The sequence below is a fragment of the Drosophila rhopaloa genome, unplaced genomic scaffold (assembly GCF_018152115.1).
Source record: "Drosophila rhopaloa isolate 14029-0021.01 unplaced genomic scaffold, ASM1815211v1 contig_2, whole genome shotgun sequence".
Classification (NCBI taxonomy): Eukaryota; Metazoa; Arthropoda; class Insecta; order Diptera; family Drosophilidae; genus Drosophila; species Drosophila rhopaloa.
The window spans coordinates 7,219,947-7,233,122 of NW_025335083.1; the positions used below are offsets into that span (position 1 = coordinate 7,219,947).

General features: G+C 38.0%; 1 protein-coding gene across 1 annotated transcript; it reads left to right on the plus strand.

Moving 5' to 3' along the window:
• On the plus strand, positions 1-3,002 carry LOC108038698 (glycine-rich cell wall structural protein 1.8-like). Its single transcript, XM_044460356.1, has 2 exons — positions 1-546; positions 2,310-3,002. Exons 1-2 carry the CDS (start codon positions 57-59, stop codon positions 2,915-2,917), a joined length of 1,098 nt encoding a protein of 365 aa, XP_044316291.1. The 5' UTR covers positions 1-56; the 3' UTR covers positions 2,918-3,002.
• The last annotated feature ends 10,174 nt before the right edge of the window (positions 3,003-13,176 follow it).

Consider the following 13,176-nt stretch of genomic DNA (forward strand, 5'->3'; position numbering starts at 1 on the left):
TCAGTCCAGCAATCGCACACAGCAAACTCATTAGCCTGAAAGGACAAATTCATAAAATGAAGACCCTGATTGTTCTTGCTCTTGTGGTGGCCGCCGTCTCGGCTCTGCCGCAATTTGGAAGGCCCGGATTTGGAGGACCCCGATATGGAAGACCCGGATTTGGAGGACCCGGATTTGGAGGACCCGGATTTGGAGGACCTGGATTCGGGGGACCCGGATTTGGAGGACCCGGATTCGGAGGTGGCGGATTTGGAGGACCCGAATTCGGAGGAGGCGGATTTGGAAGACCCGGATTTGGAGGGCCCGGATTTGGCGGTGGCGGATATGGAGTAGATCCATATGGTGGTGGATTTGGCGCTTATCCCTCTGGATATGGAAGTTATCCCGGCTACGGTGGATTTGGAGGTGGTGGCAGACGTCATGGCGGTGGTGGCCGTGGCGTTGTAGTTCCCTCATCCTCGGCCTCATCCTCAGCCTCATCGAGTGCCTCTTCATCGGGTGGAGCTGCCTCCTCCTCCGCATCTTCGTCGGCCTCTTCCTCAGGCTAAGCGAGATGAGAGGAGATAGTCTAGAGCCCAGGTTAAGTTAAGATAATTGTTTGAAGAAAGTCTGAAATAAAAAAATTAAAAATCCAAATACAAGGCATTTTATTGTTCTGCATAAAAAGCGCATGAAAGGTGGAATGCGTGACTAAAACATAACATATTTTATATAAATTGATTTTTTTTTTGTTAAGAACTTTTTAGCCAAATCCCTTTTATTATTTAAGAATTGGTTCTACTCAGATTTGAAAATATTTATAAAAGATTGATTGAATAGCATAAACAAATACTTTCAAGTTAAAACAAATTTTTCTTTGATAACAGTATTTACTATCACGGCTTTACTATCACGAAATCATCTGGTCCAGAACCAATAATATGATAGTATTTACAAAACGTTATTTCCATCCCCACAGAAATTTCTATTGAACAGATTCGACGTAAGGAGCGTTTATAATTTGTTGTTAGGTTAAAAGAAAATTTCACACTCTAGTGCAACTTTTATTTTGTTCTTAATTTAATGTAAGAATTAATTAAGCACTAAATAATGTATGTAGTATTTGTCTGAATTTGCAAGGAATCAGTCACCCCAAAACTTGCTACCCTAAAAACATTATCTGAGTCATTTAGAAATATATCTCAAACAGAAGCTACGACAATAATACTCTTAAATACTGTTGACATCCGCATGCGACGGGGGCTAAACTGAATAAAATTGCCGTTAATTTATGCATATAAGTCGGCAGAAATAATTAAAATTGTTGCGCATACATTCATCAAAGTTTGGATAGATTTGGCTAAGGTGATGCGGGCTTTGGGAAGTGTGAGACTTTTTAGTACCCTACAGCTCCACATATTTATGTGCACTAGTAAGATAACTTGGCACACATTTATGGGGCTTCCCTCATATCGTGCCACTTTTAGGACCACTGCTTTCCGAAATGAGTAAACACAATTAATAAAAATAAAATTCATTTGAATTTAAAATTTTTCGGGACTATGTTTTTCCTTTATCATGCCTCTGCTGTTAATTAGAATAATTAATATTTCGAATTTGGCAGAATACCAGTTTTAAAACTTTTATGGAAGCTGAAAAAGACAAACAAATAAACATCTTTGGGTGGCAAAAAAATGCTTTAAAGCTGAAAAAAAAATTTCGCATAAATTATTGCGACTAAAATCAGTCATCTGCTTTTGATTTAATGAACAAATTTATTTATAAGCCGTATAGAGATGCTAAAAGTGAACCAGTTCCACGGGTGTAAAAGTTTTTTTTCTTGGCACTTATTTATATTTAAAAATTCAACATGGTATTTAAATAGAACTAGTAGAAATAGTGAAAAAAAACATATATAAAATGTATACGTGCTAGACTAGAAAAAAATGAATTGTCATGCAGATTATGGCTGTCTTAAATATTTTGGTTACTTTTTCATAACAAATTCTACCTGCAGCTCACTAAGCCAACGCTTTGGTAACATGTATCTATAATGTAAATCCCCACAGTCCACATCTCCCAAACTACTCGACTTATGACATCAGGGGTCTCAAATCGATCGTTATGCTGTCTTTATAGTGGACGGCTAGAGAAGGGGGCACGTCCGAGGTGCTCTCCAGTTTGGACCTAACCGGTTGCAGCGCGGGATCGAAAAGGCCGGGTCTATTAGGCGTAGGGTCTAACGATCGCACGCCACGAACCTGCTAACGAGCCGAGCTATAAATATTGATAATTCGTACTGTTTTTTCCTCTGTCGGTCTGCTGCGAAGCGTACGTTTCGGGGTGGATCACCGAGAGATCTATGAATCTCTTTTCCGACGCGGAACTGAATAAAAGCCGGGCTCATCGGTCCAGTGGCCAAGTGTGTGGACAACTCTCGAGGCGGCAACAACTCAACATGAAACTTTTCATCGCGCTTTCCGTTCTGGTGGCCGTGGCATCGGCCCTGCCTCAATTTGGCGGAGGAAACGCCAACGCCAATGCTAATGCCAATGCCAATGCCCAAGGATTTGGCGGCGGTCGTCCAGGCGTATATGGCGGTGGACCTGGATTTGGCGGTGGTGGCCCCGGATTCGGTGGTGGCCCCGGATTTGGTGGCCCCGGATTTGGCGGCGGTCCAGGTGGATTTCGCGGCCAAGGCGGCCCCGGCTTTGGCGGATTCGGTGGTGGCCCAGGCGGATTTAACAGAGGCCCTGCATATGGCGGTGGTGGATTTGGAGGTCGTCCAGGCGGTGGATTCGGCGGCGGTGGCGGTTCGTCCAGTGCCTCAGCTTCCTCCTCGGCTTCGTCTAGTAATGGCGGCGGATTTGGTGGTGGTGGATCAGCTTCCGCCTCTTCTTCTGCCTCTGCTTCGAGTGGCGGAGGACGCCGCGGTTAAGCCAAGCCAAAAATTAATAGGAATTAAGCGATAGGAAATGACTACGAATTGAAATTAATAAAATAAAATCAAAATACTTTTACAATTTTTTAATAAGTGTTATGCAAATATACAAATCCTGGTGTGGAATTATTTCGTAACAGTGCACAGTTTAAAAGAAATTAAACAAATTCCAACCGAAAGTTGGATCTCAGTGTTCCAGAAACCATCTCAACATTAAATAAACAATTAAGAAACAAACAGAAAAGTACTTTTTAAGAACCTAATCGGTGTGGAAAATGTACTAATAGATTTTCTAAGTAAAAGAAAACCATTTTCATGCCTTTCATATACTCACAAATTTGATAAAAATAAATAATAAAATAAATTTTTTACTTAACATGGAAAATAATAAATTATACAAAATATGTACATATGTATGAAAACTGTTTATACATACGTCTAAATACATACTTTATTTCCATACTAACCATGACGTACTACTTATTTTATCATAAGTGATAAAGTTAAATATAGAAAAACAAAATGGGCTAAAATGTGTGTCCAATCCAAATTTGACTCCCATCAGAAGATCAACATCTGTTGTTCTGGTTAACGTTATTTATACCCGTTACTCGTAGAGTAAAAGGGTATATTGTATTCGTGCAAAAGTATGTAACAGGTAGAAGGAAGCGTTTCCGACCCTATAAAGTATATATATTCTTGTTCAGGATCACTAGCCGAGTCGATCTAGCCATGTCCGTCTGTCCGTCTGTCTGTCCGTATGAACGCTGAGATCTCGGAAACTATAAAAGCTAGAAGATTGGCATTTTGCATGTAGATTTTAGGAGTTCCTACGCAGCGCCAGTTTGTTTCAAAATGGTGCCACGCCCCCTCTGACGCCACAAGCCACAAGCTGTGGCCAAAGTTTTGATGATATTATGAAAATTTTAATTGATATGTATTTGTTTCGTCAATAAATATCGATTGGCCTAATAAAAGTTTGCCACGCCCACTCTAACGCCCAAAAACCCATTAAACGCATAAGCCTGGCTAGCGCCTACATTTCCGCCTTTCATGGCGCCATCTAACGGATGACTTTGGAACAGCTGGCCAACAGAATCAACGTTAATTCTCGATAAGGATTTCTATTAAAGGAAATTGCGATGGTTTTCATTTGTCAATACCGAACTATATCCCAAGAACTATGCAAATCAAATCTAGTTACCCAAATTGGAGGTCTGAGTCAAACAATGGCGTATGTGTGTATGTATGTAAGCATATACATATGTATGTATTTACATTGTACACAGTTGCAATTGTTTAGCTGAGTAATGGGTATCTAATAGTCGAGGCACTCGACTATGGCGTTCTTTCTTGTTATACCCTTGCAGAGGGTATTATAATTTTGGTCAAAAGTGTGCAACGCAGTGAAGGAGACATCTCCGACCCTATAAAGTATATATATTCTTGATCAGGATCACCTCCTGAGTTGATATAGCCATGTCCGTCTGTCCGTCTGTCCGTCTGTCCGTCTGTCCGTCTGTCCGTCTGTCCGTCTGTCCGTCTGTCTGTTTCTACGCAAACTAGTCTCTCAGTTTTAAAGCTATCGGATTGAAACTTTGCACACACCCTTCTTTCCTTTGCACGCAGTATATAAGTCGGAACGGCCGGGATCGGCCGACTATATCCTATAGCTGCCATATAACTGATTGATCGGAAATGCCATAACTTTCGTGTTTGTAAAGTTAGGAAGTTGGGATTTTCTATGGGTTTTATATTTGGCCAATCAATCCGACCTACCAAATTTCATAAGGATCGGCCGACTATATCCTATAGCTGCCATATAACTGATTGATCGGAAATGCCATAACTTTGGTGTTTGTAAAGTTAGAAAGTTGGGATTTTCTATGGGTTTTATATTTGGCCAATCAATCCGACCTACCAAATTTAATAAGGATCGGCCGACTATATCCTATAGCTGCCATATAACTGATTGATCGGAAATGCCATAACTTTGGTGTTTGTTAAGTTAGGAAGTTGGGATTTTCTATGGATTTTATTTTTGGCCAATCAATCCGACCTACCAAATTTCATAAGGATCGGCCGACTATATCCTATAGCTGCCATATAACTGATTGATCGGAAATGCCATAACTTTGGTGTTTGTAAAGTTAGGAAGTTGGGATTTTCTATGGATTTTATTTTTGGCCAATCAATCCGACCTATCAAATTTCATAAGGATCGGCCGACTATATCCTGTAGCTGCCATATAACTGAACGATTGGAAATGCCATAACTTTGTTGTTGTTAAAGTTAGGAAGTTGGGATTATCTATGGGTTTTATTTTTGGCCAATCAATCCGACCTGCCAAATTTCATAAGGATCGGCCGACTATATCCTATAGCTGCAATATAACTGAACGATTGGAAATGACATAACTTTGGTGTTTTTAAAGTTGAAGTTGGAATTTTTTATGAGTATTAAGAATGCATCATATAAATAATTTTGGAGAATATAATTTACAGAATATAGCCATATATACAGAATAGAATAGCTGCCATATAACTGATTGATCGGAAATGCCATAACTTTGGTGTTTGTAAAGTTAGGAAGTTGGGATTTTCTATGGATTTTATTTTTGGCCAATCAATCCGACCTATCAAATTTCATAAGGATCGGCCGACTATATCCTGTAGCTGCCATGTAGCTGCCATATAAGGATCGGCCGACTATATCCTATAGCTGCAATATAACTGAACGATTGGATATGACATAACTTTGGTGTTTTTAAAGTTGAAGTTGGAATTTTTTATGAGTATTAAGAATGCATCATATAAATAATTTTGGAGAATATAATTTACAGAATATAGCCATATATACAGAATAGAATAGCTGCCATATAACTGATTGATCGGAAATGCCATAACTTTGGTGTTTGTAAAGTTAGGAAGTTGGGATTTTCTATGGATTTTATTTTTGGCCAATCAATCCGACCTATCAAATTTCATAAGGATCGGCCGACTATATCCTGTAGCTGCCATATAACTGAACGATTGGAAATGCCATAACTTTGTTGTTGTTAAAGTTAGGAAGTTGGGATTATCTATGGGTTTTATTTTTGGCCAATCAATCCGACCTGCCAAATTTCATAAGGATCGGCCGACTATATCCTATAGCTGCAATATAACTGAACGATTGGAAATGACATAACTTTGGTGTTTTTATACCCTTGCAGAGGGTATTATAATTTCAGTCAAAAGTTTGCAACGCAGTGAAGGAGACATTTCCGACCCTATAAAGTATATATATTCTTGATCAGCATCACCAGGAGAGTCGATCTAGCCATGTCCGTCTGTCCGTCTGTCCGTCTGTCCGTCTGTCCGTCTGTCCGTCCGTCTGTCCGTCCGTCCGTCCGTTTCTACGCAAACTAGTCCCTCAGTTTTAAAGCTATCTGCTTGAAACTTTCCCAAAAGTTGTCTTTCTGTTGCAAGTAGTATATAAGTCGGAACGAGCCGGATCGGGCGACTATATCATATAGCTGCCATATAACTGAACGATCGGAAAAGCCATAACGTTGGTGTTTGTAAAGTTAGGAAGTTGGGATTTTCTATGGGTTTTATTTTTGGCCAATCAATCCGACCTACCAAATTTCATAAGGATCGGCCGACTATATCCTATAGCTGCCATATAACTGAACGATTGGAAATGTCATAAGTTTGGTGTTTTTATACCCTTGCAGAGGGTATTATAATTTCAGTCAAAAGTTTGCAACGCAGTGAAGGAGACATTTCCGACCCTATAAAGTATATATATTCTTGATCAGCATCACCAGGAGAGTCGATCTAGCCATGTCCGTCTGTCCGTCCGTCCGTCCGTTTCTACGCAAAATAGTCCCTCAGTTTTAAAGCTATCTGCTTGAAACATTCCCAAATGTTGTCTTTCTGTTGCAGGTAGTATATAAGTCGGAACGAGCCGGATCGGGCGACTATATCATATAGCTGCCATATAACTGAACGATCGGAAAAGCCATAACGTTGGTGTTTTTAAAGTTAGGAAGTTGGGACTTTTTATGAGTATTAAGAATATATCATATGAATAATTTTGAAGAATATAATTTACAGAATATTCTTCGGCTCCGTCCGAAGTTAGCTTTCCTTTCTTGTTTTTATTGAAATCGGACAATAATATCATATAGCTTTCATAGAAATGACCGAAAACTTGAGAGTAAAATCGACCTAGCTTCATTGTTATATTAGGCGATTCGAATTAGCCACTTCCGTCAGTTCGTAACTATAACTTTGTCGTTTCCTAAAATATTTCCATACACTCCAAGATATAGTAAATTTTAGCAATCTCAGAATAATAGTTTTAATTTTTTATACCCTTGCAGAGGGTATTATAATTTCAGTCAAAAGTTTGCAACGCAGTGAAGGAGACATTTCCGACCCTATAAAGTATATATATTCTTGATCAGCATCACCAGGAGAGTCGATCTAGCCATGTCCGTCTGTCCGTCTGTCCGTCTGTCCGTCCGTCTGTCCGTCCGTCCGTCCGTTTCTACGCAAACTAGTCCCTCAGTTTTAAAGCTATCTGCTTGAAACTTTCCCAAAAGTTGTCTTTCTGTTGCAAGTAGTATATAAGTCGGAACGAGCCGGATCGGGCGACTATATCATATAGCTGCCATATAACTGAACGATCGGAAAAGCCATAACGTTGGTGTTTGTAAAGTTAGGAAGTTGGGATTTTCTATGGGTTTTATTTTTGGCCAATCAATCCGACCTACCAAATTTCATAAGGATCGGCCGACTATATCCTATAGCTGCCATATAACTGAACGATTGGAAATGTCATAAGTTTGGTGTTTTTATACCCTTGCAGAGGGTATTATAATTTCAGTCAAAAGTTTGCAACGCAGTGAAGGAGACATTTCCGACCCTATAAAGTATATATATTCTTGATCAGCATCACCAGGAGAGTCGATCTAGCCATGTCCGTCTGTCCGTCCGTCCGTCCGTTTCTACGCAAAATAGTCCCTCAGTTTTAAAGCTATCTGCTTGAAACATTCCCAAATGTTGTCTTTCTGTTGCAGGTAGTATATAAGTCGGAACGAGCCGGATCGGGCGACTATATCATATAGCTGCCATATAACTGAACGATCGGAAAAGCCATAACGTTGGTGTTTTTAAAGTTAGGAAGTTGGGACTTTTTATGAGTATTAAGAATATATCATATGAATAATTTTGAAGAATATAATTTACAGAATATTCTTCGGCTCCGTCCGAAGTTAGCTTTCCTTTCTTGTTTTTATTGAAATCGGACAATAATATCATATAGCTTTTATAGAAATGACCGAAAACTTGAGAGTAAAATCGACCTAGCTTCATTGTTATATTAGGCGATTCGAATTAGCCACTTCCGTCAGTTCGTAACTATAACTTTGTCGTTTCCTAAAATATTTCCATACACTCCAAGATATAGTAAATTTTAGCAATCTCAGAATAATAGTTTTAATTTTTTTTTATAAAAATTTTAAGACTATATCATATAGATGCCTTAGAATGATCGCTAAATAACAGGCAAATCAACACAACTTAAGCGTTTTGAAAAATTTACTGACATTTTTGGAAAAATCATATGTTTTAAGATTGTATACAAATCATATAGATCTCGCAAATAAGATTGGCATACTGACATAATCTTTTCCTTTCAACAGATTCCCAGATTGCAGATTCAGTTATTTTTTTATACCCTTGCAGAGGGTATTATAATTTCAGTCAAAAGTTTGCAACGCAGTGAAGGAGACATTTCCGACCCTATAAAGTATATATATTCTTGATCAGCATCACCAGGAGAGTCGATCTAGCCATGTCCGTCTGTCCGTCTGTCCGTCTGTCCGTCCGTCTGTCCGTCCGTCCGTCCGTTTCTACGCAAACTAGTCCCTCAGTTTTAAAGCTATCTGCTTGAAACTTTCCCAAAAGTTGTCTTTCTGTTGCAAGTAGTATATAAGTCGGAACGAGCCGGATCGGGCGACTATATCATATAGCTGCCATATAACTGAACGATCGGAAAAGCCATAACGTTGGTGTTTGTAAAGTTAGGAAGTTGGGATTTTCTATGGGTTTTATTTTTGGCCAATCAATCCGACCTACCAAATTTCATAAGGATCGGCCGACTATATCCTATAGCTGCCATATAACTGAACGATTGGAAATGTCATAAGTTTGGTGTTTTTATACCCTTGCAGAGGGTATTATAATTTCAGTCAAAAGTTTGCAACGCAGTGAAGGAGACATTTCCGACCCTATAAAGTATATATATTCTTGATCAGCATCACCAGGAGAGTCGATCTAGCCATGTCCGTCTGTCCGTCCGTCCGTCCGTTTCTACGCAAAATAGTCCCTCAGTTTTAAAGCTATCTGCTTGAAACATTCCCAAATGTTGTCTTTCTGTTGCAGGTAGTATATAAGTCGGAACGAGCCGGATCGGGCGACTATATCATATAGCTGCCATATAACTGAACGATCGGAAAAGCCATAACGTTGGTGTTTTTAAAGTTAGGAAGTTGGGACTTCTTATGAGTATTAAGAATATATCATATGAATAATTTTGAAGAATATAATTTACAGAATATTCTTCGGCTCCGTCCGAAGTTAGCTTTCCTTTCTTGTTTTTATTGAAATCGGACAATAATATCATATAGCTTTCATAGAAATGACCGAAAACTTGAGAGTAAAATCGACCTAGCTTCATTGTTATATTAGGCGATTCGAATTAGCCACTTCCGTCAGTTCGTAACTATAACTTTGTCGTTTCCTAAAATATTTCCATACACTCCAAGATATAGTAAATTTTAGCAATCTCAGAATAATAGTTTTAATTTTTTTTTATAAAAATTTTAAGACTATATCATATAGATGCCTTAGAATGATCGCTAAATAACAGGCAAATCAACACAACTTAAGCGTTTTGAAAAATTTACTGACATTTTTGGAAAAATCATATGTTTTAAGATTGTATACAAATCATATAGATCTCGCAAATAAGATTGGCATACTGACATAATCTTTTCCTTTCAACAGATTCCCAGATTGCAGATTCAGTTATTTTTATACCCTTGCAGAGGGTATTATAATTTTGGTCAAAAGTGTGCAACGCAGTGAAGGAGACATCTCCGACCCTATAAAGTATATATATTCTTGATCAGGATCACCTCCTGAGTTGATATAGCCATGTCCGTCTGTCCGTCTGTCCGTCTGTCCGTCTGTCCGTCTGTCCGTCTGTCTGTTTCTACGCAAACTAGTCTCTCAGTTTTAAAGCTATCGGATTGAAACTTTGCACACACCCTTCTTTCCTTTGCACGCAGTATATAAGTCGGAACGGCCGGGATCGGCCGACTATATCCTATAGCTGCCATATAACTGATTGATCGGAAATGCCATAACTTTCGTGTTTGTAAAGTTAGGAAGTTGGGATTTTCTATGGGTTTTATATTTGGCCAATCAATCCGACCTACCAAATTTCATAAGGATCGGCCGACTATATCCTATAGCTGCCATATAACTGATTGATCGGAAATGCCATAACTTTGGTGTTTGTAAAGTTAGAAAGTTGGGATTTTCTATGGGTTTTATATTTGGCCAATCAATCCGACCTACCAAATTTAATAAGGATCGGCCGACTATATCCTATAGCTGCCATATAACTGATTGATCGGAAATGCCATAACTTTGGTGTTTGTTAAGTTAGGAAGTTGGGATTTTCTATGGATTTTATTTTTGGCCAATCAATCCGACCTACCAAATTTCATAAGGATCGGCCGACTATATCCTATAGCTGCCATATAACTGATTGATCGGAAATGCCATAACTTTGGTGTTTGTAAAGTTAGGAAGTTGGGATTTTCTATGGATTTTATTTTTGGCCAATCAATCCGACCTATCAAATTTCATAAGGATCGGCCGACTATATCCTGTAGCTGCCATATAACTGAACGATTGGAAATGCCATAACTTTGTTGTTGTTAAAGTTAGGAAGTTGGGATTATCTATGGGTTTTATTTTTGGCCAATCAATCCGACCTGCCAAATTTCATAAGGATCGGCCGACTATATCCTATAGCTGCAATATAACTGAACGATTGGAAATGACATAACTTTGGTGTTTTTAAAGTTGAAGTTGGAATTTTTTATGAGTATTAAGAATGCATCATATAAATAATTTTGGAGAATATAATTTACAGAATATTCTGCAAGGGTATATCAACTTCGGCTCCGCCCGAAGTTAGCTTTCCTTTCTTGTTTTTAATTATATTAAGAGTGAACACTTCCAGGGGTCGCGTACGTTCTTATGTTTTAAATTTACAAATAAAATATAAGAAAATCTGATATGATAAAAGGTAAAAAGTCTTCCGTTAAAAATAACGGATGTCGTCAAATTTGTTATATAACACAATGAAGCCAAAACTTAAAAAAAATTAAATTTCGAGCACTCAATAGCCGAACAACAAGTTTGTACAAATGTTTATTCTGATATAGAATAAATATTCCATATATTTATACCCTTGCAGATGGTATTATAATTTTGATCAGAAGCTTGTAACGCAGTGAAAGAGACGTTTCCGACCCCATAAAGTATATATATTCTTGATCAGGATCAATAGGGGAGTCGATATAGTCATGTCCGTCTGTCCGTCTGTTTCAATACCGTTTGCGAGCTCAGTTTAAAAGCTAGCGATCTGAAACTTTCACAGTCATCCTAAAACATGTGTATGCAGATCAAGTTTGAAAACCGCCCCGATCGGATGTCTATATCTTATAGCTCCCATAAGAACAATAGGGTATAACTTGCAAGAACGGAAGATATTTCGCGCAGTGTAAAAGCTATTAACATAAATCTTTTCAAATCTTATTTTTGTATGCATACCTTGATCAGGGTAAAAGCCCTTTGCAATCGGACGTCTATATCCTATAGCTCCCATAGGAACAATAGGGTGAAATCGGTTAAAATTTAATGATTTTTAGGATATTTCGCGCAGTATATAAGCAATTGACATGAATCTTTCCAAATCGTATTTTTTTATGCATACCTTGATTAGGGTAAAAGCACGTGACGATCGGACGTCTATATCCTATAGCTCCCATGGAAACAATAGAGTGAAATCGGTCCAAATTTGATGATTTTCAGAATTTTTCGCGCAGTGTGTAAGCTACTGACATAAATTTTTCCAAGTCTTATTTATTTACGCATATCTTGATTAGGGTAAAAGCGCTTGCCGATCGGACGTCTATATCTTATAGCTTCCGCAGGAAAAATTGTTAAAGCTGCGAAAGTATCCCTTTTTTCTATTTTTATATGACATTTTTGCAGTATAAAAGCAATTGACATCAAACGATGCACATCTAGTTTATTTATGCCTTTCGCTACTTTTTCAGTTTTAGCAATTTCGGCAAAGTCTGCAAGGGTATTAAAACGAAGTTAGCTTCCGTCCTCGTTGTATTTCTAAGATTTTCAAACTAATTTAAATTCTCTCGTTGCAAATAGCTAATGGGTATAAAACAATGCTTTATAAATATGCCAACGTTAATAGCAATAAGCTTTTGTCAGCGGCTGTCGGGTTGGACTATATCGGTTATCATTTGTATTTTGGTGGTCCGGCAGCTCAATTAATTTGAATTTCAAATCTGAATTGGGTTGATCACAATTGCGGTTGCCGGTTATTTACAACAAAGTAAATATAAACAAAATTGATATTCGTTTTAAAAAATTGAATAAATTGGGATTTTATAAAAACAAGGAAGCGGTAAAAAAAGGTGTTAATTAAAACCAGTTGTTCAACTTTTTAATAATATATTTGTAACAAAAGAATTCTGTAAAACTATATATGTTTGTTTTTCGGTTTAAAGGCATTGATATAAATTAACAAAATAAACAAATTGTATATCTTTTCTTTTTTTATAATGGTTCTTTTTTATATAATTAAAAATAAAAAGCTATTAAAACCAATCCAAGTTGCATGCCAGATAATTGAATTAACCTTATTAATCGTATATTACAAGGGATGAATTGATTTTTTAACATGACATTGGCATTGTCTTTTGGGGATATGTTACGCTCCACCCTACCTAATCTTAGTTAAAAATAAAGTACCCAGGCAATAATAAAGTACCCAGGCGTATTAGGCGTAGGGTCTAACGATCGCACGCCACGAACCTGCTAACGAGCCGAGCTATAAATATTGATAATTCGTACTGTTTTTTCCTCTGTCGGTCTGCTGCGAAG